This window comes from Athene cunicularia (genome assembly GCF_003259725.1).
Source record: "Athene cunicularia isolate RWA chromosome 2 unlocalized genomic scaffold, athCun1 chr2_part1, whole genome shotgun sequence".
Taxonomy (NCBI): domain Eukaryota; kingdom Metazoa; phylum Chordata; class Aves; order Strigiformes; family Strigidae; genus Athene; species Athene cunicularia.
Window position 1 is genome coordinate 73336204 of NW_020799095.1, and position 26267 is coordinate 73362470.

The 26267-nt window shown below is 36.0% G+C and overlaps 1 protein-coding gene across 1 annotated transcript; it reads left to right on the forward strand.

Annotated features, from left to right (window-relative positions):
- The first annotated feature begins 1415 nt into the window (after positions 1–1415).
- Positions 1416–26267, forward strand: RETREG1 (reticulophagy regulator 1). The gene is made up of 7 exons (XM_026842338.1): positions 1416–1588; positions 14149–14275; positions 16061–16145; positions 17589–17726; positions 19538–19602; positions 20753–20879; positions 23862–26267. Exons 1-7 carry the CDS (start codon positions 1554–1556, stop codon positions 24371–24373), a joined length of 1089 nt encoding a protein of 362 aa, XP_026698139.1. The 5' UTR covers positions 1416–1553; the 3' UTR covers positions 24374–26267.

A 26267-nucleotide genomic window follows, 5' to 3' on the forward strand; every position in this document is an offset into this window, starting at 1 on the left:
AAGGAAGTTGTCATTCACAGATAGGCAGCATTCCTGTTTTGTTTTGTTTTCTCACTATCTCCTGAGATAATTTTATTAATTCAGATACTCATGTAGTAAATATAAACCATGCAGTTTAAATTAATAGATCTGTGATTTTATGGTTTGGGGGATTTTTGCAATTTTTATCTAGATCTTACTAGTAATTTTGAAGCATTTTATACTAAAATAAGAAGATAAAATACAATCCTTTGTAGTTTTGAAAGTTAAGCAGCTTTCTAACGAATGATGCACTACCCACACTGCACCAAGTACAGCTTACCTAATCAAAGTTATGGGGTATTTGGTTTTTAATCTGAGATATCTTTTGTATCAGTGATGCTTTTTTTTTTTTTGCTTTTTTTTTTTTTTTTTAATTTTTTTAAGATGTGACATCCCCAGGACAATTCCTACTATTTCATGCAGGAGAGGCAGGTCTAAGTCTTGCTAGGTTCCTTCCTAGAAAAAAAGATTATGTGAAGAACTCTGGATGTAATATTTATTTCAAAATATATTAGGAACAATAGGACAAGCTGTTTAATGGAGGAAGGAAGCCACATGAAAGAGCAGTGCTGAGTAACGTACATATGTGATGCTTGGAGTCTTGGGCTGTGTGACAAAGTTTCATCAGCAGAGATAAGGTTGCGGGGGTGTTGAAAATTAATAGAGACGTAGCTGGTGTAGCTGGAGTGACAGAATTCCTGTCATGCACACAGCAAAAAGCCAAAGTATTTTGGCAGAAAACCTCCTCCTTTCGGCATACTTTCATTTTGAGGACTCTTCCAGTACAGTTTGCTGGTATAGCTATGATAGCTAAGACTGCTTGTGGCAGACAAGCTTGGAATAAGAACCTAAAAACAATGCAATTAATCTTTATTGAAAACTTGTCTTCCTATTCCTTACTTGAAAAGAATTGGTAAGTTGGTTTTTTTTTTTTTTCATCTGTGAATTTAGTCAGTGGTGAATAATTCTGCATCTTCTTACAGCTTGCGACTGACACTTTGCAAGGAAGAAAAAAAACCAAAAAGATAATTTCACAGAGTAAGCTCTTTGCTCTTACATTTTTAATCATGTTCCTTAAGAGTTTGTGTCACTTAGCTTCCTATCATTTTGGTTGCTGCTCACTTACACCTGAGAAAAATGGGAGACATTGAGTAGGATTTCCAGTGGAAGTAGAAAAATAAAATGTACTAACTGGGTAGTGATTCTCCCTCACATGACCAGAAGAATTAAAAAAACTGTTTTGCTTTTGGCTGTGCCTGCTACTAAACACCCTGTCATAGTGTGTGAGGTGAGTCACGACTTGTTTATTTATAGCCTTGGCCAATCAAAGCCGAACGCTCTGAACTTCATTCAAGACCAGCAGGCACTTAGGATGTCTTGTAAACATTTGCTCTCTGAGCAAGGAGCGCTCTCCTCGGCAGCAAACAGGACAAGTGCCTGGGTTGTTGCTTATAAAACACAAAACAGACTAGAAGATCGTTGCCTGGATTATCTAGATTGGTAGAGAGAGATAATTCCTTTTTACATCTGAAATGCCAGACAGTGAGGATCTGGGACAAGATGAAAGGTACTGTACATTGATTCTGATGGCCTTCTTGTGCAGCACTGTACGGACCGAGTCTTTGTGTAATTAATCTGTGTGCACTCCTGAGTTCTCAGCCTAAAATCAGTTTTCTCTGCGTTGTAACAGATCATCTAATTCTTGAGGGTTTTACCTCTAATGCTAACCTGAGGCTTCTTACGAGAGAAGTATTAGATCTTAATGTCTGCACAGAGGTTAAATTGTACAGCTCTTAAATACTTCCTAAGCTGAAGCTTAAGGGAAGAAAATACTGGGTGATTTCTACCTAGTCACTTTTCCCAACCATGGGACAACTTACAAGCCTCAAAATGTCAAGAGACACAAATAGTTTAGTCAGAGCCATGTAACTGACAGAACCATAACTCATTACTACGAGATAGGGCACTGTGTCCCTTTGAGGCATGCCTGTCTTTCTGAAGTTTAACTTTTATCATAATTAGCTCATAAAACCAACGGTCAGGACGAGAAGAAGGTAGTTGGATCTAAAAGTAACAATTTAACAAATACTATTTTCCCAAATATGATCCAGCACATTCCTATGAAATAAACACACTAATTAAGTTTAGATAAATAGATTTTTTTAAAGGTATTTTAAAAGTAGATATTACAGATAATTGGCTATGACAGAGTTTATAATCTAGGTTTCTTAAAGTCCACATGGTCTTTCCATAGTTACAATTTTTATTGTGTTTGTGCTAATCAAAATGCTGGCTCTAAAATGATGATAAAGAAATATTTGATATTGGAAAAAAAAATTGTATGTGGAAATAGACTTTTTTTTTTTTTTTTTTTTTTTTTTTTTTAGAGCTTAGTTAACAAATTGCCAGAATGTAGAGGCAAATTCAAGGAATTACAAAAATCAGAAGTGAGCATTTTATTATGGCTTTGGATTTGATTTCTTTAGTTAGATTTAAACTTGAGCATTTATGTGGGTGCATTTCCAATAGGTATGTTAATGTGGTATTGAATTGTAAGACAGGTGAAATAACAGAAGACATTTCTGGTTGTCTGTAGATCGGTATATTCAGGCATGACCACCTAATTGGATGAGTGTGGGTGAATGGATCCCCAGTGGCATAATTGGGTCTCTGCAAGGGTGGCATCACCTACACGTTTCCATTTTCAGGGATCTAAGTTGTGTTTTATATGTGACATAGCTTAAATGTAGTTGTAGTACTAGGTAGCATTTGTTTCTTTTAAGGAAATGTTGACTCATTACGGATAGCCACCAAAGTGTTAATTTCTATTCATTAAAAAATGTTTAGCCAGATCTCCAGTTTGTTAAATTGTGTATTTTTCAATACAGGAAAACAGCAGCATGCATGACACATTAAAAACCAAAGTTTTGGTCATAAACTTTTTTTTTAAAAAAATCAATTTTATAAAGGACATGCATCATGTCCTTGAAAATATATTGGGTTTGTTTTGTTTTTTTTTAAATCAAGATGGAAGAAAATCTTACCAGCTGAGAAGAAAAAAAAAAATTCAAGAAAAAAATATTTAAAAATTCAGATTTGGGGGTAAAAAAAAAAAAAGCAACAGTGTTTACCAACATGTAAAAGGATTGAACTGGTATGCAAAGCATACAAGCTTTGTAATATCTATCTTCCCTTGTTCACAATTCGTTCTCTAGAAAGCTTTGAAGCAAGCTTTGACAGTTAAACAGAATTAATACTAGGCTTAAACCTCTAGGATCTCTTTTTATGAATCAGAGTTGTTTAGAGGTTGGGGGGGGGCTTTGATTTTGGCTTTTTTTAAACATTTCTGAAGCAGCAACCTGAAAAGCATCATAATAGGGCCTGCTTTCACAATTTATCGTTTCTGAAACTACCATTATGTTTATTGATCCTCATCTATTCCCTCATCCTTTTGTGTCTTTGCTATTGAGCAAAAAGGTTTGAGAAAATAGTTTAATCAAAAGGTTCCAATTTTTTCTGGAATGAATTTCCCTTTTTGTCTTGGTGGTAACAAATAGGATATAACTGGAGAAGATTCCTACAGAAGTGCTAATGAGATTTGGTGGAGGTCAGGATATTTTGGTCCAAGTTAAACAAGAGGGAATAAAAGGAGGAGCTATGGGAACTATACTGGATCAACATGGGAACTGTACTGGAGCAATTTGTTTTAGAATCACAGAAGAGGGAGTGATGTAAATGCACAGATAATGGGGTAATTTTGAGGGACATACTGAATCAAAACTACTGCTTTATATATTTAAAAAAGGAGGGCAGTGGTGTTCTTGTAGGGGCTGTAGAATGAGCTTTGTTTACTGATCAGTTTCAGCACACTGCACTCCGTTCATCCTTCTCAGATGCAAACAAATACCTCTTACATCCTCTTCCTTCTCGAGTTCATGTCCTACTTCAGCAAATATGTAGTGTTGCATCACAAGTGTATTTCATGAACATGATGGTAACATCATACTTAAAGATGTGGCATTGGTCAATAGTCTGTTAGTCATACTGTGAATTTAAATGTCTAATAAGTAAAGGAACATAATGCACAAATATGTCTTAGTAAGGCTAGTAAAAAAGCTAAGAGTTGTGAAGTATTAGGTACCGCCTCATATCTTCTGTTTTATCATATGATCCTGGGCAGTAGCAGATCAAGAACAGTGAGGAAAGATGTGGTGAAAGGTAAAGGATTAAAAGCAGTTTAGCATAAGGATGATATTTCCCCTCAGTAAGTCTTTATCATCAGGTCCCCTATAGTTGTCATGTAAGATGGTATCATTTATTTAAAGAAAAAATAAAAAAATGACAACTCATGAGGAACCTAGTGATAGTCAAGAATGTATAACAGGTCCTGTGAATAATCAGTCCTGAAGTGTTGGAAGCACATGGCCATTCATGCTTCAAAGAGGTATCAATGTGTAACAACTTCTATCAGAACAATGTCTCTGTTGTTCTAACTGCTGTCACCTGCCTATTATTGAAAAGGATAGTGCACTAAACTGTTAACCAGGAACCTTTTCTGACTTGAATAAAAACGGGAGAGAAAGCTGTGTTATTTTCAGCCAGTTGATTTTGAACTAGTCTTGTAGTGCATGATATTTCTCAGTATGTGCTTGGACTTAGAAAAATAGAAATACAGTTTAAAGTCAAATCTGCATGTTATTTAATTGCTCGAAGTATGTTAAACTGTAATTATATAAGAATATTTGTTTCTTCTGCTATTATTAGTTAATAAAGTGGAAAGCATCTGATTTCCTTTTCTGATTTAATTCAGTGCACAAATGTAGGCAACAAGTGGTTAGCTCATGCCAGGAACTCTCAGTAATGCATCAAAGTAAATCATCACCTGCTGACACAAAATAATTTAAAACCCATTGAAAAGAGTAAGAATGATGTTCCACGCAGAAAGAGTTAAAAGCTGCCTTGTAATATTGCACAAAAATTTGTTTTCATGTTTTTGCAAGTTAAAAGTATTCTTTGTCTGGCACTTGAAAATCCACTTTTCCTTTTTTGTGCAGCTGCTCTGCAACTCAAGGAACGCTCACCTCATCTTTCCTAGCTGTTTGACTTTGAGAGGCCTTGAACTAGGACTATCCCAGCTGAATAATGTGGAGGCTGAAGGAGGAAAATGAATGGATTTTGTGGAAAAGGGTTAAAAGAGTTGTCTTTGTGGGAGAAAAATAAACATGAAAGAATTGCTTCTAACAGCTGGGCAGAGCTGTTTAAAGTTCTACAAATAGACCTTTATGCTCCTGTTGATAGAAACAAGACTTCTTTACTCTTCTGAACAAAAATAGTGACATAAAAATGTCTCTTTTTCATCACCAGTTTCTATTACACATGGGAAGCTGACCTGGAAGATCCTAGCCCTTGTAGTGTCTTGGTAAAAAGCATAAGCATGTAGTAATAGCATTATAGTCTTTGCTAAACAGAAAGCAAGTCTGTAATAGTATTAATGTGTCACTTAAACACTCAATTTTCATGCAAAGAGATATTTAAAAAATTTACGCTTATTGACTTAAGTCATGACTTTGGACTAATAGCACTTGGCTATCAGATCACATTTCATGTTTTGAATGACCTCAAACTGGAGTAGCTGGTGTTCTCATGGGAGCTGGACAAGAGTAGTAGAGGTCAAAGGGAGGGCTTCCCCTGGGAGCTGACCTATCAGTTTGCTTAGAGGAGTCTGTCTAGAGAAGCTGGACAATAAAATGCCGCAAATTTAGTTGGAGTATATTATGTTTATTTTAGAAGGAAATTCAGCAAAAAGTGATATTTAGTACAGTCTGCTATGTTGAGGAACTTGTGTACTGGAATTGTCTTCAAAAAAGTTGGAGTTTGTATCTGATCAGCTAAGGAAAGACAATACGACTGCGTATTAAGACTTTGTAAGACGACTGATGTTATACTTGAATAGAGGAACGCATCACCTCCAAAATTAAGTCCTGGTAGTAATGGGTTATTTTTATTTTTTTAAAGCAAACATGACAAGATGAGTTCCCCTACCCCTCTTCAGAACACTTGAGGGTACTTTTATAATAGGATTGCTTTCATTTTCAGAAAATTTTGTTCTTGACTAGTAGTATAAGCAAAAAAAAAATACCTTCATTTATGGGATTGATATTGTTTAGCAGCACACCAGTGGTAAAATATTCCCATGTCAATTGAAGAAAATATCATTATGGCTGTAGTTTAACACACCGTGCAAGAAGCTTAGAGTCAGGGATGAAAGGTTGCTTATGTGAAGTTTTAGTGACAGTCACATGTCTTGGCCGGTCTGCTGTGCAGTCCATTGAGAAAACCACATCCAGCCTCATCAAATGATGATTTAAACATATTTCTTGAACAGTAATATTACTGAAAAATATTCTTGTTCAGGAAATAAAAGGGGCATGCATGTTACTGAAAGCTGTAAAATAAGATCTTTTTTTCAGCTTTTTATTGCACACCTTCTCCTAAAAATAAGTAACAGCAAATTGGACTGACTCATTGTTCATAACAAGCACAAAACTGAAGTGTCAGATGAAGATAGATGAGGTCAGAAAGAAAATGCTTTAGAAGCTTGAGAAGCAATGTTGCATGGTATGAACAATTAATTTAGTTCTTAGAAACTGTGTATTTGAACAATAGGAAAGATGATAATTAAAGGAGATTTTTGGATTGAGAAGTGTTGTTGTTCAAGGTTGATAACTACATTCTCCAGCTTCAATTTAAAAAAAAAAATCTTTCTAACTTTATATATATTAGAGATTTAAAGTGTGCCCAAGCCTTAACACTGAAGGGATGTAAAATGTGTAGTACTGTTTGCCACAGTATTGCATATTGGTGAAAGCCTAAACCTGTGCAGCACCTATAGATTAGCAATGAGAAATAAAGTGCATATGGATACCTACAAGCTAGAGAGAATTCTATTGGAAAAGCTTTGTCGAGTTTGTAGCAAAAAGGCTGTAGATGAAGATTCTCGCTACAGTTTGCGAACAGAATGTCTTTGTGGATGCTTCCTCTGTTCCTCATTCTTTCAGTGGTGTAGCATCCTTTCCTGGAGATCTTTGAAGCAAGCAGAATTTTACATGGTGCCCCAGTGATTCATTTAAATTACAAGTCTTGTTGACTTGGTCATAGCCACATGACACAAATATAATTATTTTAGTATACTTAATGATTGCATAGGATCCAGAAGTGGCACAGGATAAAGCACAATTCTACATAATCACCTTTTAAATTAGCCACATAGGTCATTAAGATGCTATGCTGTGAGTTCAGTGGGCTCGCTATTATGTTTTTCCACCTAGTGCATATAACATTCACAAATTTGTTACATTGTATTACAGTAAGGCTAATCAATATTTTATTGTTTTCTACCACACAGTTCATAATAGATTTCTGAGGTTTTGCCATTGGTACTTTAATACACTTAACTGTAAAATGTGTTTTTTATGCTTTTTATGTTTTGGAGGGAGAGACAGTTACTTTCATTTTGAGTATGTGGTCACCTGAAATTTAGATGTAAAAAAACATTTAATATGTTTTTCACAAACTTTCAAAATCTGTATACTATTTTACATCTTTTATTTCTGTATCTGAATAATTCAGAAGACAAATTTTAAAATAAATTTTTGGCGTGGGTCTTCAGGTATAGAATGTTTCTCTCAAAGAAGGGTAACTGCATCATTATAACGTCCCTTCTATACTGTGGTGATTCCTTTCCTCACAGGAGAGACCTGTGAAATCTCTGAAAAGGTAAACCTGCTTGATTGGGTTTTGCTAACAGTTTACACACTTGGTTTCATTCAGCCAAGTTTTGTACTTAACTCCTGGTTGCCTGTGAGGTTTGTCCTTAGATACCCACATCCTTTACAGCTGTGTTGTTCTATATAAGCACTAGATACTACTTTATAAAAGACTACATAACAGCCATATTACCTACATTTTGATTTACGTATCTTCAGGAATGTAACTTTCAGCTCTTCCACCTTGACAAATAAATTCTAAGTTACCCTTAAAATTACAGAGTCTGCACAGGTTTCAAGTGTGTGTGGTTACAGTTGGGAAATAAAGAGTGTTTAGAAGCTCTATCATTACTAACTCTGTTTATGTAGGTGCAATCCTTCAGATTCACCACATCATGGTGTACTTTGTCACTGCTGCAGTTCTGAGTAGTGTATCTATGTGAAGATACATATAAAACTGTGTACACATAATTAAAAAAAATCCAGCACATCACGAAAAGATCTTTAAACCAGTAACATGAGAGCTGCTGACCTTTCTGAGAGAAATGTGACAGGGCTTTGCTCGAACAGATGTCTAGATACAAAATGAGCGCATGACACCATCAGTCATTTTTAGAGAACGTAATGCCACTGGCTCTTCTGGCCAGAGTTTGTGACTGTGATGAGTTGAAGCATCTGGGGTGGGAGGGTGTTTTGTGAGGGTTTTTTTGCAGCCACTAGGTAACAGTTTATGCATTTGCTCAGTTTTAGAAATGATGCAGTAGGTAGTCAGAAGCATATGAGTAATTAATTTTCTCCCTGAACGCCTTCAATGTTATTGACTAGTTACAGAGTAGAAGTGCAGTATCAAATTCAGGATAAGTGATGGGAGTGTAAAGATTTATTCTTTCTAAATCGTGCACAAAAGTCTTTGAAGGTGTTCAGAGAGGACCAGCTACTTATATCCCCAAAGGAGCACCTGGACAGGAGTCCCAAAAGGTGTTTTGGCAGAAAGTATAGGGTTCGCATTTAAGTAATTTGTTAAGATACTGCAACTCTGCTAATATTATGCTGAAGTTGTTTTTTATGCTCTTGGTTGACTGATGTCATAGTTACATACTCCATGTTCATCATCCACATCACATATCTTCTTTTTTTCCTTTTTGTCTTTAAATGTGATCATTGAAAAATGAATTTGTCTGGAGTATGCATCGTTATGTGTCTGTCAGCTTTTGATCTAATGCACGCTTAATGCTTATCTCTGTTTCTACAAGGGCATGACATAATCTCTCTATTTTTGTGTACATACAACTATATGTTGTGCCTCCTTTCTCTCTCACACCCCCTTCACCAGGATCTCTGTGGCTGCTTCCTAGTTCCAGCCCTCAGGCCTGGGGTAACACTGCCGCTCAGGGGGGCTCTGGGGGGAAGGGGCAGGAGGGACAGACCTTACCGGGGCTGGCAGTTGTTGGGAGGTGTGAACAAGAAAAGGCAACGTGCATCTGACTGTCACAACCTGACCTCCTTACACCTCTGGTTGCCCAAGATCAGAATAAGGCTTCATAACAGTCCTTGGTGTTCTTTGTAAAATAGAAAAGCATGGCTATAGCAAAACTTACAAAGGTGTCTCATGACTTCTTGTGTCCTACAAGAAACTGCCAAGTACTCTTGCAGAGCAAGCTTAATAGTGGGTTTGTAATGTTTTGAAGCAAACCACCTATACCATCCACTCTTCTTGCTTGGCTGCTTCTTTGTCAATGCGCCGCATGCAGACCATGGGACCAAAGCATCTAGCAGCGTATTGTATTTGCACTGCAGCTCACGCTACCAACATCTTTTCAAATTGGCAAAAGAAAGCATTAACATCCAAGAGAAGCAACTCTCCCTGCAAAAGCGCTATTTTTTTATATAATATGCATGGACTTTTAAAATTGTTATTGGTTATCCCACTGTACCTTGTTGTATCTCTTCCTTGTTATATTGTCTTTATAATCTGAAAATAGCTTGCATTATTATTTTACTTTATGCTTTCATCTTTCCCCCCCTCCCAGTTTTGCTATTAACTTAAAGTTAGTAAACTATCTACAACTGTCCTATGTATTTCAAAGCTGATAGTAGTCATCAGGCCTATCCGTTCTCTCTCTTTGTGCTTCCACTAAGATCCTCTTTGTTTGTCAACAATTTTAAATAAAGGATAGGAGTAAAGTCTGTAAAAGGTTTTGTAATTCAGAATACTGTCAAAATACTTTCAACACTAGAATAAACAGGCAACTCTTAAGACATATATTAATGCTGCACACTGACCATTGTATATCCATAAAGGCTGGAAGCAATGTTTCTTTAAGGAGAGTAGCCTATCCATAAAAATTGCAGTTCTTGTAAGACAAAAGCCTCGTGTACTATTCTCAAGCTGCTAATTATCAGAGAGGATAGAAATTGAAATCACTCTCTGGATAGGAGGCAGACAAAAAGTTCTGTGTAACATTGCTTATCACTCCCACTGGGTTCCTGCAGCGTTCTTCATGAGTTATTTAATTATTTACATTCTCTGTTAGAGGCAAATATGTGCATGCAGTGCCATGCATGGCTGGAAAATACATTGCTTTTTCTGTCTTACAAAAGTCACCTAGTCCAAGACATGATCCTCTCTCTCTCATCCTATGAATTCAAAGTATACCATTTTAAATTCTTTATGTTTTTTTTTTTTTTCTTGAAGGGGGGAAAAAAAAAACCCTCACCCTGAATATTTTGTAATGTGAGAGGAAATCACATTACTGCAATACTGTAAGTACTATACTATAATAAAGTCAGGAATAGGGCAACAATTTGGGGTTTGAACTTTAATCATTTTTACACTGTGGTTGAAATATTAGGCTTTCCTTAAGTCATGTTCTGCGCTCCAGTATGCATATGATAGTTTGAACATGGTTCCCCCATATATGCTGTTTATGTTCTGTATGAAATGGCTCCCAGACCTTGCTCTAATATCGATGTTGCAGTGTCACCACCTCGTGGTGAAGTTGCTGTACAGTCGTTAAATAGAGGCATAGCGAGAGATGAAGTTTCTCCATGCGTCTTTAACTAGACATTTTTGAGATAAATTATTCCTGACTTTTTACAAAAATTAATCTTCCAGAGACTATCTGAAAACAGGAGAAGCTGATTAACCTCCATTATGTTAGGAAAGGTGCTTCCAAGTAATCAATATGTCTGCAGTGCAACAGAAAAGGAGGTGTGTAACATTCCCATGTAGAATAAAAAAGGGTTATCGTGTGTGGGAGAAGAAGACTTATTCCTGCCTTAGATGTAAGTATGTAAAAATTAACAAATTTCAGTGTGGGTAGCAGTTGGAGCAAAGTGTACAATTCAGCATAAGCCCAAAATCCTCTTACGCTGTGTATTTAGGAGAAATGAGAGCAAGAATTTATAATTGTAAAAAAAAAAAAAAAAAAAAAAAAAAAAAAAGTAGCTTTGGACCTTGTTGAATTGGATGTCAGACATGTTGTCTGTGGTTTGGTTGAAATGTTAGTTAAATTAAGAACTTAAGTTTGGTGTTCTTTTTGCCGAGACATTGATTTGAAATTCAGATTTCACTTTCTCCTTTTATCACAGTTTGTAAAATAGAAGTGACATATCTTTTGGGTTATACAACTGAAGATTTGCAGAGGGATTTTTTTAGTTGAAAAAAAAAAAAAGTGAAACAGACATTTATTTATATAGTTACTTATCGTTTGCCTAGTTTTGTTATTAACCTGTGATCAGAAATCTGGGGTAGTAATGTAATTCCAAACTTTTCTTTTTGTTTGATGTTATAATGTAATAAAGAGTGCGGACTACATTATTTTACTTGCTATCATGATTCATTGATCAAAGCTTCTATCTAATTTTGGCCACTTGAACCTTTTAATAACTATCCCTTCAGTGTTGTGTTGGTATATCTTGCTTGCTGCCATGTGAGAGATCACTTCCCTTCAGTGCAGTATCAGCATATAGCCACAGCCCTACAAAGAGAAGCAGATCAGAAGTTTATCTTTTTAGGAAAAATCAATATATCTTTTGTAGTCCAGTGCAGTTATATGTGTAACTGTCAAGTAAATAATTTCCAGAATTCAACCCCCTTTTTCTTTCAACCATTATCTCCTTGGGCTGTATAAGTAAACAAGTTGCTCTTGCTAGAAAGATCTGCATTGCAGTTCTTAGTGCAAGTGGGCTATGAACCCATGCCATATAAAAACATTACTGTACGGTTTTGCTTTATAGACTGAAAAGTAAAAATAACATCAGGGAGCAAAATTTTTTTAAGCACTTTAAAAATAAAACATCTCTTGTTTGTGTGTTCCTGCAAATCTGTGAACTAATTCTAAGGGATCTGAAAAATAATGATGATAAAAAATAAGCTTATTTTGGTAGGGTTAAATTTTTTTATATAGGGATCCACATCTGTTTTGAACAATGTTGGGTGTTAAGCAAATGAAAAAGAAGTACTCTAATTTTAATATGTACCATTATGTCTGTCACTTAGAGGAACAAAACTCCAAAGTAACACCTGAACAAGGAATCTTGATACCCTGTGGATATCAGGGCTGTTGTACATATGCATCGATAATGCCAGCGGCTCACAAAAATGCAAACATATATTCAAAGCCTTTTAAATCTTCATGGCTTTCCTTGTATCAAGAAATGAGAGACCTAAAACATAATGGTGCCTTATTAGTAAGAATCAACTAATCATAGCTAATAAAATAAAATATAGCACAGCAAAGGCAAATTATGCATGTGTCCTCAGTAGAGAAGGTAGACAAAAGCAACCTGTTAACCAGCTTTCAACTGAGAAAAGTCTGAAAGCTCATGATGGCTTTTAATTTTTACAATATGTTGTTGAACAGCGTGGAAGCTTTTAATCACTACAGGTGTTTTTACAAGTGATGCTAGATAAATTTGTGTTGTTTTAGTCTTATGTTCACTACCAAAGCCCCAAAATTTTACATCTTGTTGCTCCTCATATTAAAACAAATGTTTAAATGTTACTTTTGAACACCAAGTCCATACAGTTTAAAGTTCGAACAGCAAAAATCTCATCAGTCACTTACTGAGGCTTGCTAAAATTTAAATTGTCCCAGGGAACTGTTGGAGGGTGTTTGCATTCTGAATAACAAGAAGAACTGTTAACAAGGCCTTGTGGTATTTAAGTAGCTAAACAGCAGAGTAATTATTTGGAAATACGAGTTGGCAGTTGGATCTGACGGCCTCTGTGTATGTCCTTATTGCTGCACTCTGACCCTTGTACATTCATTTTTTTCATAATGTAGTTTTTTATTTATGCTGTAATTTGATCCACCTGTGATAAAGTGTTTACTATGAATGCAGTGATGAAATGGACATTTAATGGATTATGTATCTGAGAAAAATGACTGTGGGATTGTTTATGGCTGTACTTGCATTCACTGTGATCAAAAATGTATGTACTGAGCAGTGAATTATGTGGAAGGTAACTATGTAAAGTTGGTACAAAATTTACTTCGGATTCTCTGTATTTGCATGGTGGTACATCCGTTCTTTGTACCAGTTTGATTTGATATTGACTGGCCCTTGCATGTTTTTCCTTTCATTTGTTGTTTCATAAAATGTCTCTGTTGTAGATGTTTTGTCTACTGCAAAAAGTATACAATGTGATCATTGAAACTGGATATTTTCTAAATTAATCAGCCCCAAAGTAGATACATATGCCTTCTCATGTTTTTCAGCAAATTCCTCAGTACATTTTTTTAAATTTTATTAAAAGAACTGAACAGTCATAAGCTAAGCTTTAGAAACAGTCGTTTCAATCTAATAGAAAAAAAAATCAGTAAGGAGATTAAATCAAGACTTCAAGAGCAATTTCTTTTTTTTCTAAGTTGGATAACACTCTCTTAGGAATCATCATAGTTTGCAGGACAAGACAAAAATAGAAAAGAAGCAGCACAAGGATTATATGCATGAAATTAAATATATTAATATTTATGGACATCCTGTGGCAATGAAAAGTACTGTGGTATATTTTTAAAGAAAAAATAGTATTAAGAAACAAGTTTGGGGTTCAGATGCTTAATTTAGATGACAACTGTGCCTTGAACTCGATGTTTTCATATGGCCAGAATTAATAAGCAGTAATTTCTTCTGTAATTGCTTGTATGGACTGAGAATTGCTACTACTGACCAGATTTTTTTTTATTATTATTAAAAAAGATCAAATCAGCTAAATATAAAACCTATTGAAACAAGCATAGCAGCAGCCATTGGATCACTGAAGGCTATAGCTTTACAACATGATGTTTTCCAACAGTTTCAATTTTCATATGAGCTATAACCAAAGTTGTTGGGTATTTTTGTTTGTTTTACTCAGCTGGAAAATCATCCATTCCAGGCAAGACTACAGACCCAGAATAAATCAGTGCATTTCAGAAACACTGATGAATTTATTTGTATTTCTTCAAGAAATGTCCCACTTCAAGGAACAAAACCCTGGCAAGGTAAGCAGTCCAACTGTTTGATATTGTTTAATAAAAAGGTGACATAGATTTTAAAAACAAGCAAACAAAAAAAAAAGAAAAATAAAATACACTTTATGATACACTCAGTCACGAGTTTTTGGTAACTTTTTGTTGTGGAGAACACAGGTAGGTTGTCAGTGAGCAAAGTTGCTCACATTAAAGTTTATACAGTCCCTCCCCTTACAGCTGCTGGAACCTCACCAGTCATTCCATGGAAAGGAAATTTAAAACAACACAATTTAATAAAAACTTGAAAAAGTATACAGTTCCTAAACATACACCTTTTTTTTTTTTTTCCCCCAAATAACTAGTTTTCAGAAATAGCTGCACAAGTATTACATGATAGAAGAGAATTCCTCATATTTTATTGTGATAATTTTTCTTCTATACAGATACAGTTGATGGTTTTGGTTTTTTTTACTGGAAAGACTGAGCTGGAGAACCCAGTTCATGAAGAGGCAAGCAAGCGAAGGTTTCTTTTTTCCAAATAGGAAGAATTTCATTATGTAGTTCTAGTGAAAAGTGAAGCAGCTTTCTTTTACAAAGAAAAATATGAAAAATGTAGAAGTATATCATGGCAATAGTAATTTTATTTTTATATTTGTATTGCTAAATCAATTTAAAAGGAGATTAGGAGGCTTTTTCTCCTCTTTTGATCTCAATTAACTTGGCCACAAAATCTTTCCTGAAAACAGGCCCTTCAGAATTAGCAAATAGGAATTATGTAGTACCACACTCAAATATTATTTAGACTGAAAATACAGACAAGAAACAGGATGAAAAAATTTCAAAGATGAATAAATGATACAAAAATAAGTTATATGTTTAGGATAATAAAGTTATATTTAAAAGAGCTAGGTGTATATTGAGGTAAGGAAATGTAGTATCAGTATACACAACCCCATAATTTTGTCATGTACATGACACAGTAACTGTATGTTAAGATATGCTTAGTACCACTTCAGAAAAGTTGATTTAGACAGCATGTTTTCCTTTTTTTTTTTCACGACCTTCTTTAAACCATGTCATTATCATATTTTACTGCTATAATTACAAGCAAATTAGGCACTGATGCTGTGGGCAAAATTTCTTTGAATTAACCATTTTATTGCAATTCAACTCCAAAAGCAAATAGATTCTTTCTGTAAACTCTCAACAGATCAGTTCTCTACTCGGCATTGTGCAGTTGTGAAAGATGCACTATATGTCTCAGTCACAGCAGAGTCTGAATCTCAAGTTCTATACTGAAAATTCATCGGTTTTGTGAATGGGGATGCTAAAATAGCCAACAAGCATCAAGAGAATGTTTGCCAGCACATGGCAACACACAAAGCAACACAACAGGGGAGAGAACTGATTTACAGGAAGGACTTTTTGCTTTTGTAAGCATGCAACAAGTATGCATTGTAGTATTTCAATTAGTGATTTGGTTTTTTTCCTGTATGTTAATTGTTTGGCTTTTTCTATGTAATGAAGGTGAAGTAATAACTATTAATGTTAGTGATAACAATGAGTTTGTTAAACTGCTGAATTAATCAAAATAGCATATTTTTGTAACAGAAGGGAAACATCCTAATTAGCCAAAATGGACTTTGATGCTTATTTGCACCAGAAGTGTTAAAGTATTTCCTAATTTAAAAAAAAAAAACAAACTTCAGTTTTCCACTGCATTCTAGATTTCATTTAGCATGCAACATTTTTCTTTTGCAAAATGGTCTAATATCTTACAGTAGAAGTGTTAATGGCAAATTTTATTTTTGCCAGTTTTGCCTACTAGTCTGCAGCATATGTACATTTTTCACTGTCTTGGGAAGTTACATTCCTGGAGTTGTCCTCTCCTATGTCCTGTGTAAGTATAGCCTCTTTTTCAGTCATGATGTATGTATGTGGTTTGTTTATTTGGTCTCTGTATAGGGAGTATTTATTTATTTATTTATTTCTATTTACACACACATGTAGTTTTGCAGATGACACCAAGCTAAGTGGTGCAGTTGACAGGCCTGAGGGACAGGATGCCATCCAGAGGGACCTGGAGAAGCTCAAGAAGTGGGCCCATGTGAACCTCGTGAGGTTCAACAAGGCCAGGTGCAAGGTCCTGCACATGGGTCAGGGCAACCACTGGTATCAATACAGGCTGGGGGATGAAGGGATTGAGAGCGGCCCTGACGAGAAGGACTTGGGTGTAGTGGTGGATGGAAAGCTGGACATGAGCCAGCAATGTTGTGTGCTTGTAGCCATGAGAGCCAACTGTATCCTGGGCTACATCAAGAGAAGTGTGGCCAACAGGTCGAGGGAGGTGATTATCCCCCTCTATTCCACTATTGTAAGACCCCACCTGGAGTAACTGTGTCCAGCTCTGGGGCCCCCAACATAAGAAGGACACAGACCTGCTCGAATGAGTCCAGAGGAGGCCACAAAGATGACCAGGGGAGCTGGAGCACCTCCCTTATGAGGACAGGCTGACAGTTGGGGTTGTTCAGCCTGGAGAAGAGAAGGCTCTGGGGACAACTTATAGTGGCCTTCCAGTACTTAAAGGGGACCTACAGGAAAGATGGGGAAGGACTCTTTATCAGGGAATGTAGTGATAGGAGGAGGGGTAATGGTTTTAAACTGAAAGAGGGTGGACTTAGATTAGATCTAAGGAAGAAGTTTCTTACAATGAGGGTAGTGAGACACTGGAACAGGTTCCCCAGAGAAGTGGTGGCTGGAAGTGTTCAAGGCCAGGTTGGACGGGGCTTTGAGCAACCTGATCCAGTGGAAGGTGTCCTTGCCCATGGCAGGGGGGTTGGAACTAGATGATCTTTAAGGTCCCTTCCAACCCAAACCCCTCTATGATTCTATGATATATATACACATATATTTGTACATTTGTAGGTTCTTACAGCTGTTTTTTATCATATGCAAGTCAGTTTACAGGTTTTTTCAGTATGTTGATTCTGGCACAATGTTGCATAGTCATGTCAGGTAGAGATATCAAATTGTACTAAATCAAGGTAATGATAGGTGTTACAGTGATCATAAATTGTGCCTTACTGGAAGTAAAAATTATGTCAGTTGATATGTATACAATGGTATTTTCTGTGACGAGTAGGAATGGCTCCTAGAAACTGTATTTGACATTAACAGTTTGTCTGACATGGGCATTTCACAGGGTGTTTTTATGTAAAACTAATTGTATTATGTAAAATTAGTAGTTACCTTATGCAAATGCATTATTTAAATGTTATTGAGTAACTTCTTATAAAGTAATATTTCAATACAATTTTTCTTTCTGTCTTCATTTTTATCACAGTATTGTGTGCCTTTTTATGTCCCTTCCTTAAGTGCAATGAATTTGGACAGAAAGTGTGCAACAAAATTAAGAGTGTTCTGATGAAACTAGATTTTGGAATAGTGGAATATATCAACCAGAAGAAAAAAGAGAGATCTGGTGAGTAATTAAGTATGGTCCCAAGTAATGTATTTCTGTATGCAGAGAAATTTTTATTCACTATGCAAACAGTTTGGTTTGTTCTGTGAAGCCAACTTTAAAGGTACTTCTTGCTTTGAACATGGCTACCATTCTTAGCTTTGTAAGGAGTGATGATGTATGTCAGATGTCTGGGTATAGTAAAAAATAATTATTTAATGGAAGGAAACAAGGCAAGACTGATGGTTCTCTTCATACTTGATTAGATGTACTGGTTATAGGTTTTCAGAAAAATCTTCTCACTGTAAGTAGGCAATGCTTGTCTCTGTTTAGACAAGGCAGACTTATCCAGGAGAGAGTCTAGCTCAAGAACACAAAGTAAGTACATAACAGAATTTTCAATAAGAAAGTAAACTCTACTGCAGTATCTAAATCTGCCTTGTTTTCACTCCAACAGCAATAAGAATTTATTAAGCATTAAGAACTGCAGTAGGAAGGAGATATATATTAATTGAAGTTTTTAGTTAGAAAGGGAATAAATCAGTTTAAAACAAAATCTCACCTATCTCACCTGAAATCTTTATAACACTGAAAACTTTTAGATTGTCAGTAATAAAGTTATTTCAAGTTATTTTATATGAACAATTTAGCTTGCTTTTTGTGTATGCTACAGTTTTGATAATTAAACCTTTGTAGTGTCATCACATTACTTGCAGGTAGCATACCTTTTCTAGTTAGTGTAACATCAGTAGATTTCTAATCTGCTTTAAAACATTCATTTCTTGTAACCATCATACAGTGTGCTGTTCCTATACACAATGTGAGGAACCATCTGCCTCTTCCCCTTTTCTTACATGTAATGCAGTAGTTACTGGAAATACAGAATAATGCATTGAAAATTTTATTTCATGTCTTATTCTATCTTGTTCTACTTTTAAGTGAAACTGGCAGAGAGAGAGATCAGACAATTGTTTCATAGATTTCATAAACCAGCACTAGGAAAATGGTTCAGGTTAGAGTCATTCTTTCTGCCTCTCACCTGCCATTTTAATTTAAGACAATTACTTCCCTACCTTGCGTCGTCACTTGGGTTCACCACATGGGTTCAAAAACCATTGTACTGGCAAAGAGAGGAAATATCAAGTTGCAGAAATAGGCAACCAAGGATAATATGGCTGGTTTTCAGCTTATATTTGTTTAAAATATTCATGAGGCTATTCTCAGACAGAGTAGACGAAATCTGTGTCTCTGTTCATCTGTAAGGCGCAACATTCTAACAAACTTTAGACGATGCTTTGGATGCATATTTTAATATAAATATGAATACAGGGTAGCTAGGTGCAAAGAACAAGGGTTTTGTGAATGAAGATTACATGCAATTATCCAGAAAATTGCATGCTCTCATGTAAAATTAATATGCTGGGATAACTATGCTGCCTGTTTAAACAATGTGTTACAACTGTGCATTGTACCAGCAGTAAAAGAAAGAAAGAAAGAGGGAGAGAGAGAGAGAGAGAGATTGCCAGGCCAGGTAACATTATGGTGAGCCACAGAGACTTCTAAAGAAAGTACAATACAGGTAAATAAATCTGTTGGAATGTATTTCAGAGCAACATTATCTCTCCCACTTTGGCTGCTGCACAGTATATTTGATAAATATCTAGCCTCTCAATAAACTTTTGTTTCCCTCACCTTAGTAGCCTATTACGTAAATGATGCACTCTGTGGACAGGTGAAAATTTACTGTAGTTTGCAAGCTGTGTGACAGAGAACACACACTGAACCTGTAATCCATTGTCATGAGTAGGATAATTATTTTTTTTCTCTTTCAGAAACAGGAAAAACAAAACCCACAGAAGATGACAGTGAATTAGACATATCAGCTCTGTGTCCTAAGGTGACTTTTTTTCAGTCAGACCTATCTTGCTCTTAAAATCTATATAAATAATGGAGAGTATCTAGACTGCTGTCTCTGTTCTTCTGTGGAAGACTTTTAACCTGCCCAGGAGGCTGTGTTCCTGAACTAAGCAGTACACTTTAAAAGTGATTCATAGTCTCCATCTTTAGGCTTATACTAATTAACTTAACAGCATTTGTGACTTCTGGCCTTCAAGGTAATGGTTTCTTTGGCCTACTAAACTAAGAATGTGTTTCTTCTGTATTAGCTTATAGAATGATTAAACTAGAATTTAATAGAAAAGGCAGCTATTTTTATTTGCAGCAATGAAATTGCAGTTAATTTTTATCAAATTAAAATATAAAAGGGAAACGTTTGTAGAAAACCTGCATAATTTTTCAGGTACTTTTGTAATCACTTGCCATTTTCATTGAGAGTGTAAATCAGTGTATTACCTATATCTCTCTAGATATATATGAGAACACTCTTAATATCTCATTTCTCTCTTAATATTCTCAATAACTGTATGGCAAAGGATTTGCCATTATAATAAGAACACTGGATGATATAAAAAAAAAATAAATCAGATATATAGGAATTCTTATGCAGTATTTGATCAGTAGTGTACAGACCCTGATTTTGATAGTGATTGCTTTGAAGTTGGTTTTATATTCTGAAAAAATAATATATATATTTATCCCATGGAAAACATTTGTAGTTGACATAATTGAATATTGCTGAATAAATTCATAAAGGATAATTATTTTTTTAATTAGCTAAGTTTTGACTGTCTTATAGATAATGGGCTGGTTTTTTGATCCAAGTTAATGCATTTCTTTACATTTATGTCTATTTTATATTTGCAGGCTCAGTCTGCTTTCATTACAGTAGGATATTACTCTCAGAATGAATAACTGGAATTTGCTATGTTTCTTGAGCATAATACAGCTTTCAGTTTTACAGAGAGGGATGCTTCACTTCTAAGTATTATATACTCCTATAATGTTTCTACAATTAAAGCTTAAATAAGAGGCAATTCATATTCCTATGACATCCAAGAGGCTTATTTTTCAGTATCTAAGCATTGTCTTCCTGTAGTGTGAATTTTCTGAGTATAAGAATACCACGTATGGGACTTTTTTATGTGTAGGTTAGTCCTGCAGTTGTTGCCAAAGAGCTGTCAGTGTCTGACACAGATGTATCGGAAGTATCCTGGACTGATAATGGGACCTTTAACTTATCTGAGGGGTATTCTCCACAGACAGACACATCTGATGGTATGTAATGGCTTCATCTATTTCATTGATGAAGTGCAGTCATGTAAGTTACCTGAAAATTATTAGAGAATTTGAGGACAGAAGTTCTTTGCGTTGTTTTTTTTCCCCTACAGTGAATTTAAAATTAATTAAAGTGTTTTATATAATTTTGGATACATCTTGCATAAGAACTGTCCTCATCTTAAAAATAATAAAGTACATCAGTAAGTGTCTCAACAAATAAGTAGTGGTGGGTAAAAGAGACACAGTAAGTTTGGTAAGCACCAGATTTAGCGCTCTTTTCTGCCAAACCTTTTAAGCAAGTAAACCTTTTAAGTGAGTACCAATGCTTTTGTGAGTAAGCTATACAAATAAAAGCTGAGAAGAAATAGTGAATACTCTGAATTGCTAAACAGCCAATTAATGAAGTATTATTAGGTTTTGTTACTAGAATGCTAATGAAGACAGCCAGCAATGAGCCTAAATTAGATGTGAAGACTAAGACTAGGAACACATTCTCAAGCACTTGTCTTGATCTTGACCAGATCTTTAAGTTCGTACTTTTTACAGACCAAGCTTTCAATTAGCACTTTGCCTGAATTAAGATCAACAGTAGCTTGGTGTAATCTTATCTGTGGATTTGTTGCTCTTGTCATCTTGCATTTCTCCTCTTCTAGGAAAAGTTCACTGTAAATGACAAATGGGGTGATACTACTTAAGGACATTATACAGGTCAAATTAATAATTTAGATTGTTTTGTTAGTATTTCAAGTTGTAAATAGACAGCATTGTACGATCACAGAATCCTAAATTGGAAGGAGCCACTGTTGTTCATCTCATCTAGCCTCCTATTCAAAGCATGTTCAACTTTATCAAGTTGCTGAGGGCTGTGACCATTTGAATTTTGAGCATCTCCAGTGGCAGAAATTCAGCAACCTCCCCAGACAGCCTTTTTTTTTCAATATTTCCTCACCCTCATGATGAAGAAGTTTTTTCTTATAGTGAGTTAAAATTTCCTGTATTCCAGCTTGTGTTCATTTACTCTCATCCTTCCACAATGCACCATGCACCTTTAAGAAGAGTCAGGCCCTATCTTCTCTCTACCTTCTCAGTAGGAAGTTAAAGACAACTATGTGATTCCCCTCTCTGCCGCCTTCTCTTAAGGCTGAACAAAGGCCATTCTCTCAGCATCTCCTCATAGCTCCTCCAGCCCCCTAATAGTCATACTGGTCCTCCAGGGGACTCACTCCAGTCTTTCATTGTCTGTCTTGTACTGGCGAGATCAAACTGGACAAAGCACTCCAAATGTGTGCTCTCAGATGCTGAATAGAGGGGGAATATCCCTTCCATTGACTTTCTGACTTCGTTTTTGATAGTACAGCTCAGTATGTGGCTTGGCTTTCCCTGCTGCAAGGCCATATCACTGACTTGGTGTCCACAGGTCTTTTTCTTGAAAGTTGCTTTCTGTCTTGTTGCCCCCAGCCTGTACTGCTGCACAGGTTATTCCATCCCAGATGCAGGATTTCATGTCTGCTTTTGCTGAACTTCATTATGTTCCTTTTCAGCCTGTTCATTCCTCCAGCCTGTTGAGGGTCCTCTGTGGGCACCCTGCCCTCCAGAATATCAAATACGCCTGCCCCACAGCAGTTCCTTTCTGCCCATGAACTTGCTGAGTGCACTCCATCCTGTCATCCAGGTCATTAATAAAAACACTGACAAGTGTTGGCTTCAGTACCTTTGAGAGACACCACTAATAACTGGCTTCCGGTTGGACCTTGTATCACTGATCACAGCCCTTTGATTCTGGCAGTCTGGCCAATTTTCTACCCACCTTACAGTTCACTTACCCAGTTTGCTCACCAATTTGGCTGTAAGGATAATGTGGGACACTGCATTAACAGCCTTGCTGAGTGAAATTAAACAACATTCACTCTTCCTCCTCACGGAGCATTTCAGCCAGTGGGGCATACACACAAGTGCAAGACCAGACGGGATGCATCCAAGGACTGGCTCATCTCCTGTCAAAGCTCTGTGCATTCGAGGCAACACTTTGCATACAGCACTACACTTCTTCTTCACCTTCCCAGCCTGTTTTCCCTAAAGAAAATGGAGAAAATGATGTATGAGAGATTTTTAGGATTCATTTCCTTAGCCCTTAAAAATGCTCCTATTGCTTGTTTTCATAGAAAGTAAGTTCAAACTGATTATTTTTCACCTTCTTATTCAAATACTAGATCAAAATATTCCCTGGTGCTCATTTAGGCCTCTTTCACGGGCCATGTACTGTACAGTATGTTTTGCACATTTCTAATAACAAATACTGTGCCATTAATGCAGCCATCAAAATCTAATATTTTGTTTACATTCTGCTTTTTATCCTCTTGAAAACATGAAACTATCTCAGTCATCTGTAGAGTTTCCATTTTCTGTTTCCTATTTAATACAAGCACTGGCCAGGAAAGGAAAGAGTTATAAATTAGAGCTTTACATGGGTTTTATATCTTTATTTAAACACATAAACATTCCTTCATTTTTTTTTTATTCCTCAAGTGTACTACAAGCTTGTAATAAATACATTCATACATGCTGACATATTTTTAATTTATATATATTGGGAAGAAAAAGAGTTTTAGAGACGTGTTGGCACTTTATAAATTTAGGACTTTATGTGGATGGTGTATTTAGAACTAACTTCGCTAAAGATTTGCATGGGTTGTTTCATATACAGCTAGATACCATTTTAGAATGATATTTTCCTCAAATAAATTTCTGAGTTAGGTTGATACCAGGTGATTTGTCGTACTGGATTTACGACCTCAAAACCATTTTATTTTAAACATCACCCAAAGCTCCTCTGCACTGAGACTAGAAAAGACTACTAGGCTATGGATTAGTAAATGTATTCAAAGGAACACTTACTAATTGCATTTTTACATTTGGCTGCTTTTTTGGGAAGCCTTTTGTGTTGGCTAACACTCTTTCCTTCTGTTAACCCTGTAATAGATTTTGACCGACCTAGTGATCATGAAGAAGCTTTCGCTAGAGATCTTTCAGAATTTCCTTCTTTAGAAAATGGTGCCGGAACAAATGATGACGATGACTCAAGCATTGGTATGCCCATCCAGCAAAAACGAAAAAAAGAACAAACATATTTCAAGGTGGATCGTGCTTCCAGACAGAGTAAAGAGAGACCATCCACTGCAGGGCTCTCCTTGCCTTTGACCAGTGACCAAACCTTTAATTTAGTGAGTGGAATTGCTGGGGATGTCATCGCAGCTGCAGTGTCTGCTGCCATCAAAGACCAGTTGCAGTCCACACAGCAAGCTTCCTCACATGCGGTGCCCAGTTTGAGTGAGGAGACAGACACAGAGGAAGCTGATGATTTTGAACTGCTTGACCAGTCAGAGCTTGAGCAGATTGAGAAAGAATTGGGACTTTCACAAGGCCAAGAAGCAGAATCCCAGGAAAAGAAAAAATCTTCAGGCTTCCTTTCAAATCTGCTTGGAAGTCATTAACCTGGAAATTGCAGCTGGTAACATAGAAGAAATTAAACATAAAACACACACACACACAAAAAAAATCTAATTAAACAAAAAAAAAAAAAAAAAAAAAAAAAAATTAAAAAAAAAAAAAAAAAAAAAAGAAAATTCTGAGCTGTAAGCTTTAACTATCCCTTTAGATGTGTTGTAATAATTTCCCTTATGCAGAGTGAATTTACTGGATAAATATCAGCTGATACTGATAGTTTAATGTTTCTGGTAGTTACACCTCAATGTAATAGCATGGAAATGAATTATCTATCCACCGGTTGCAGATGACTGTTGGAGGTCAGTTGTTCAAAATAGCTGGGGGAGAGGGGGTTTTTTATCTTTTTGCCAAGCATGTATTTTGGGGTCCTGAGCCAAATTTCCAACATCAGCAGTTTATTTATGCTTGGTTGCCAACCGTGTGCTACAATTAATGATTTACACAGCAAGGGTGAGTTATCAGAGGATTGCAATGAGATTACCTAAATCTCACCCCCTTCATTCACACCAAAAAGTATGAAACCCCTAAGTTAGCATTGTATGTAGTGCATCTACTGTATATGAAACACATTAACCAGCACAACTGTAGTTTAAATGTGTGCAACACTATCAAAGAACTTGATTTGATACTTAAACCCTTTGAACTATTTTGGATATGGTGATGTATTTCCAATTTTTTTGCTGTTTTAGGCTTGTAGAGTTGTAAAGTGGCAGGCTATTTGACTGACCACTGGCTGTGTTCCTTGATAGAGTCTGGCCCTTGGCAGTATTGCCCAAAGTCAGCCAACATACTTTTATATTTAAAAGTTAATATCATGTAAACCAAGCAACCTTTTGGAGCTCAGGTGAGGGTAGTTACTGTTTGGAACAGAGGTTAGAGGTTATAAAAAAAACCAAAAACCAAACAAACCAGAAAAGGCTTTTTAGGTGCCACTTCCTTAATTCAAGATTCTGTGGGGTATGTTTTTTTTTTTTTCCCCAGGACAGCTGCCATTACTTGCAACAAAAGTTGTGTTGCGAATTGAATATTTTAAGTAAAATTATTCAGTGAGGTCATTTGCTATAGGAGACACTCAGAATCTTCTTCTTGGCATATAATTTGAAACAAACAAGAAATTGTTTAAATTATTTGCCAGTTTAAACTCCACACATCCCATGGCATGGGATCTTAAGCAGGTAACTTATTTAATTTTTTCTAGGGCTTTTGTTGTTCACCTGCGGCAAAACTGAACTGTAATACCAAGCAATAGTAATCAAAGACATAGGAAGAAGTAAAGCTAGTTTTTTTAATGTGATGTAAACTTTTAGCGAAGTTGAGGGACCATGTCAGCTGCTACTACTACTCAAGTGATTTTCCATTTGCTGGCATTTGAAGAGGTGAATACGGTCATCTAGGACCCTCAGACAGTACAGCAACACATTATAAAAATCTTCCACTAATATATATGTGTAGGTAAACCTGTGTTTAAAGTTAACTCCTTTTTTTTTTTTTTTTTTTCCTTTTGAGGTGAAAAAATAGGCAGATGGCCAAAAAGAGTGTAGTGAAAAGAAAGATGCTGAGGATTTTTGACACTAGCTTTATCGTTGCTTGTGCTTTTGTGTCAGTAACGCATATTGACTGTGTTTGCTGTCCTTCACCAGTACAAAAGTGAGCCTGTGCCTTCATTATCGAATCCATTACAAACTAAGTGGATGTTGGATATAGGTCCCACAAGAATGCAGCATTTGAAATTAAACATCTGAACATTAAAAGCAAGTTTCTGGAAATTATTAAAAACACATGGCCACATCAGTTCCACAGCATTGGTTGCTAAGTTTCCTCCTTAGCTTTTCCCAGCCTGTCCTTTGCATTTGAAAAAAAAAAACAAAAAGCAAAAAACAA

Bases quoted from the DNA above. Each gene is read 5' to 3' on its own strand.
- RETREG1 (XM_026842338.1), top strand. From the start codon at position 1,554: ATGCCAGACAGTGAGGATCTGGGACAAGATGAAAG. The intron at 1,589-14,148 runs GTACTGTACATT...TGTTTTACTCAG, and splicing joins GATCTGGGACAAGATGAAAG to CTGGAAAATCATCCATTCCA. The intron at 16,146-17,588 runs GTAAGTATAGCC...TTTTTATCACAG, and splicing joins TGTCCTCTCCTATGTCCTGT to TATTGTGTGCCTTTTTATGT.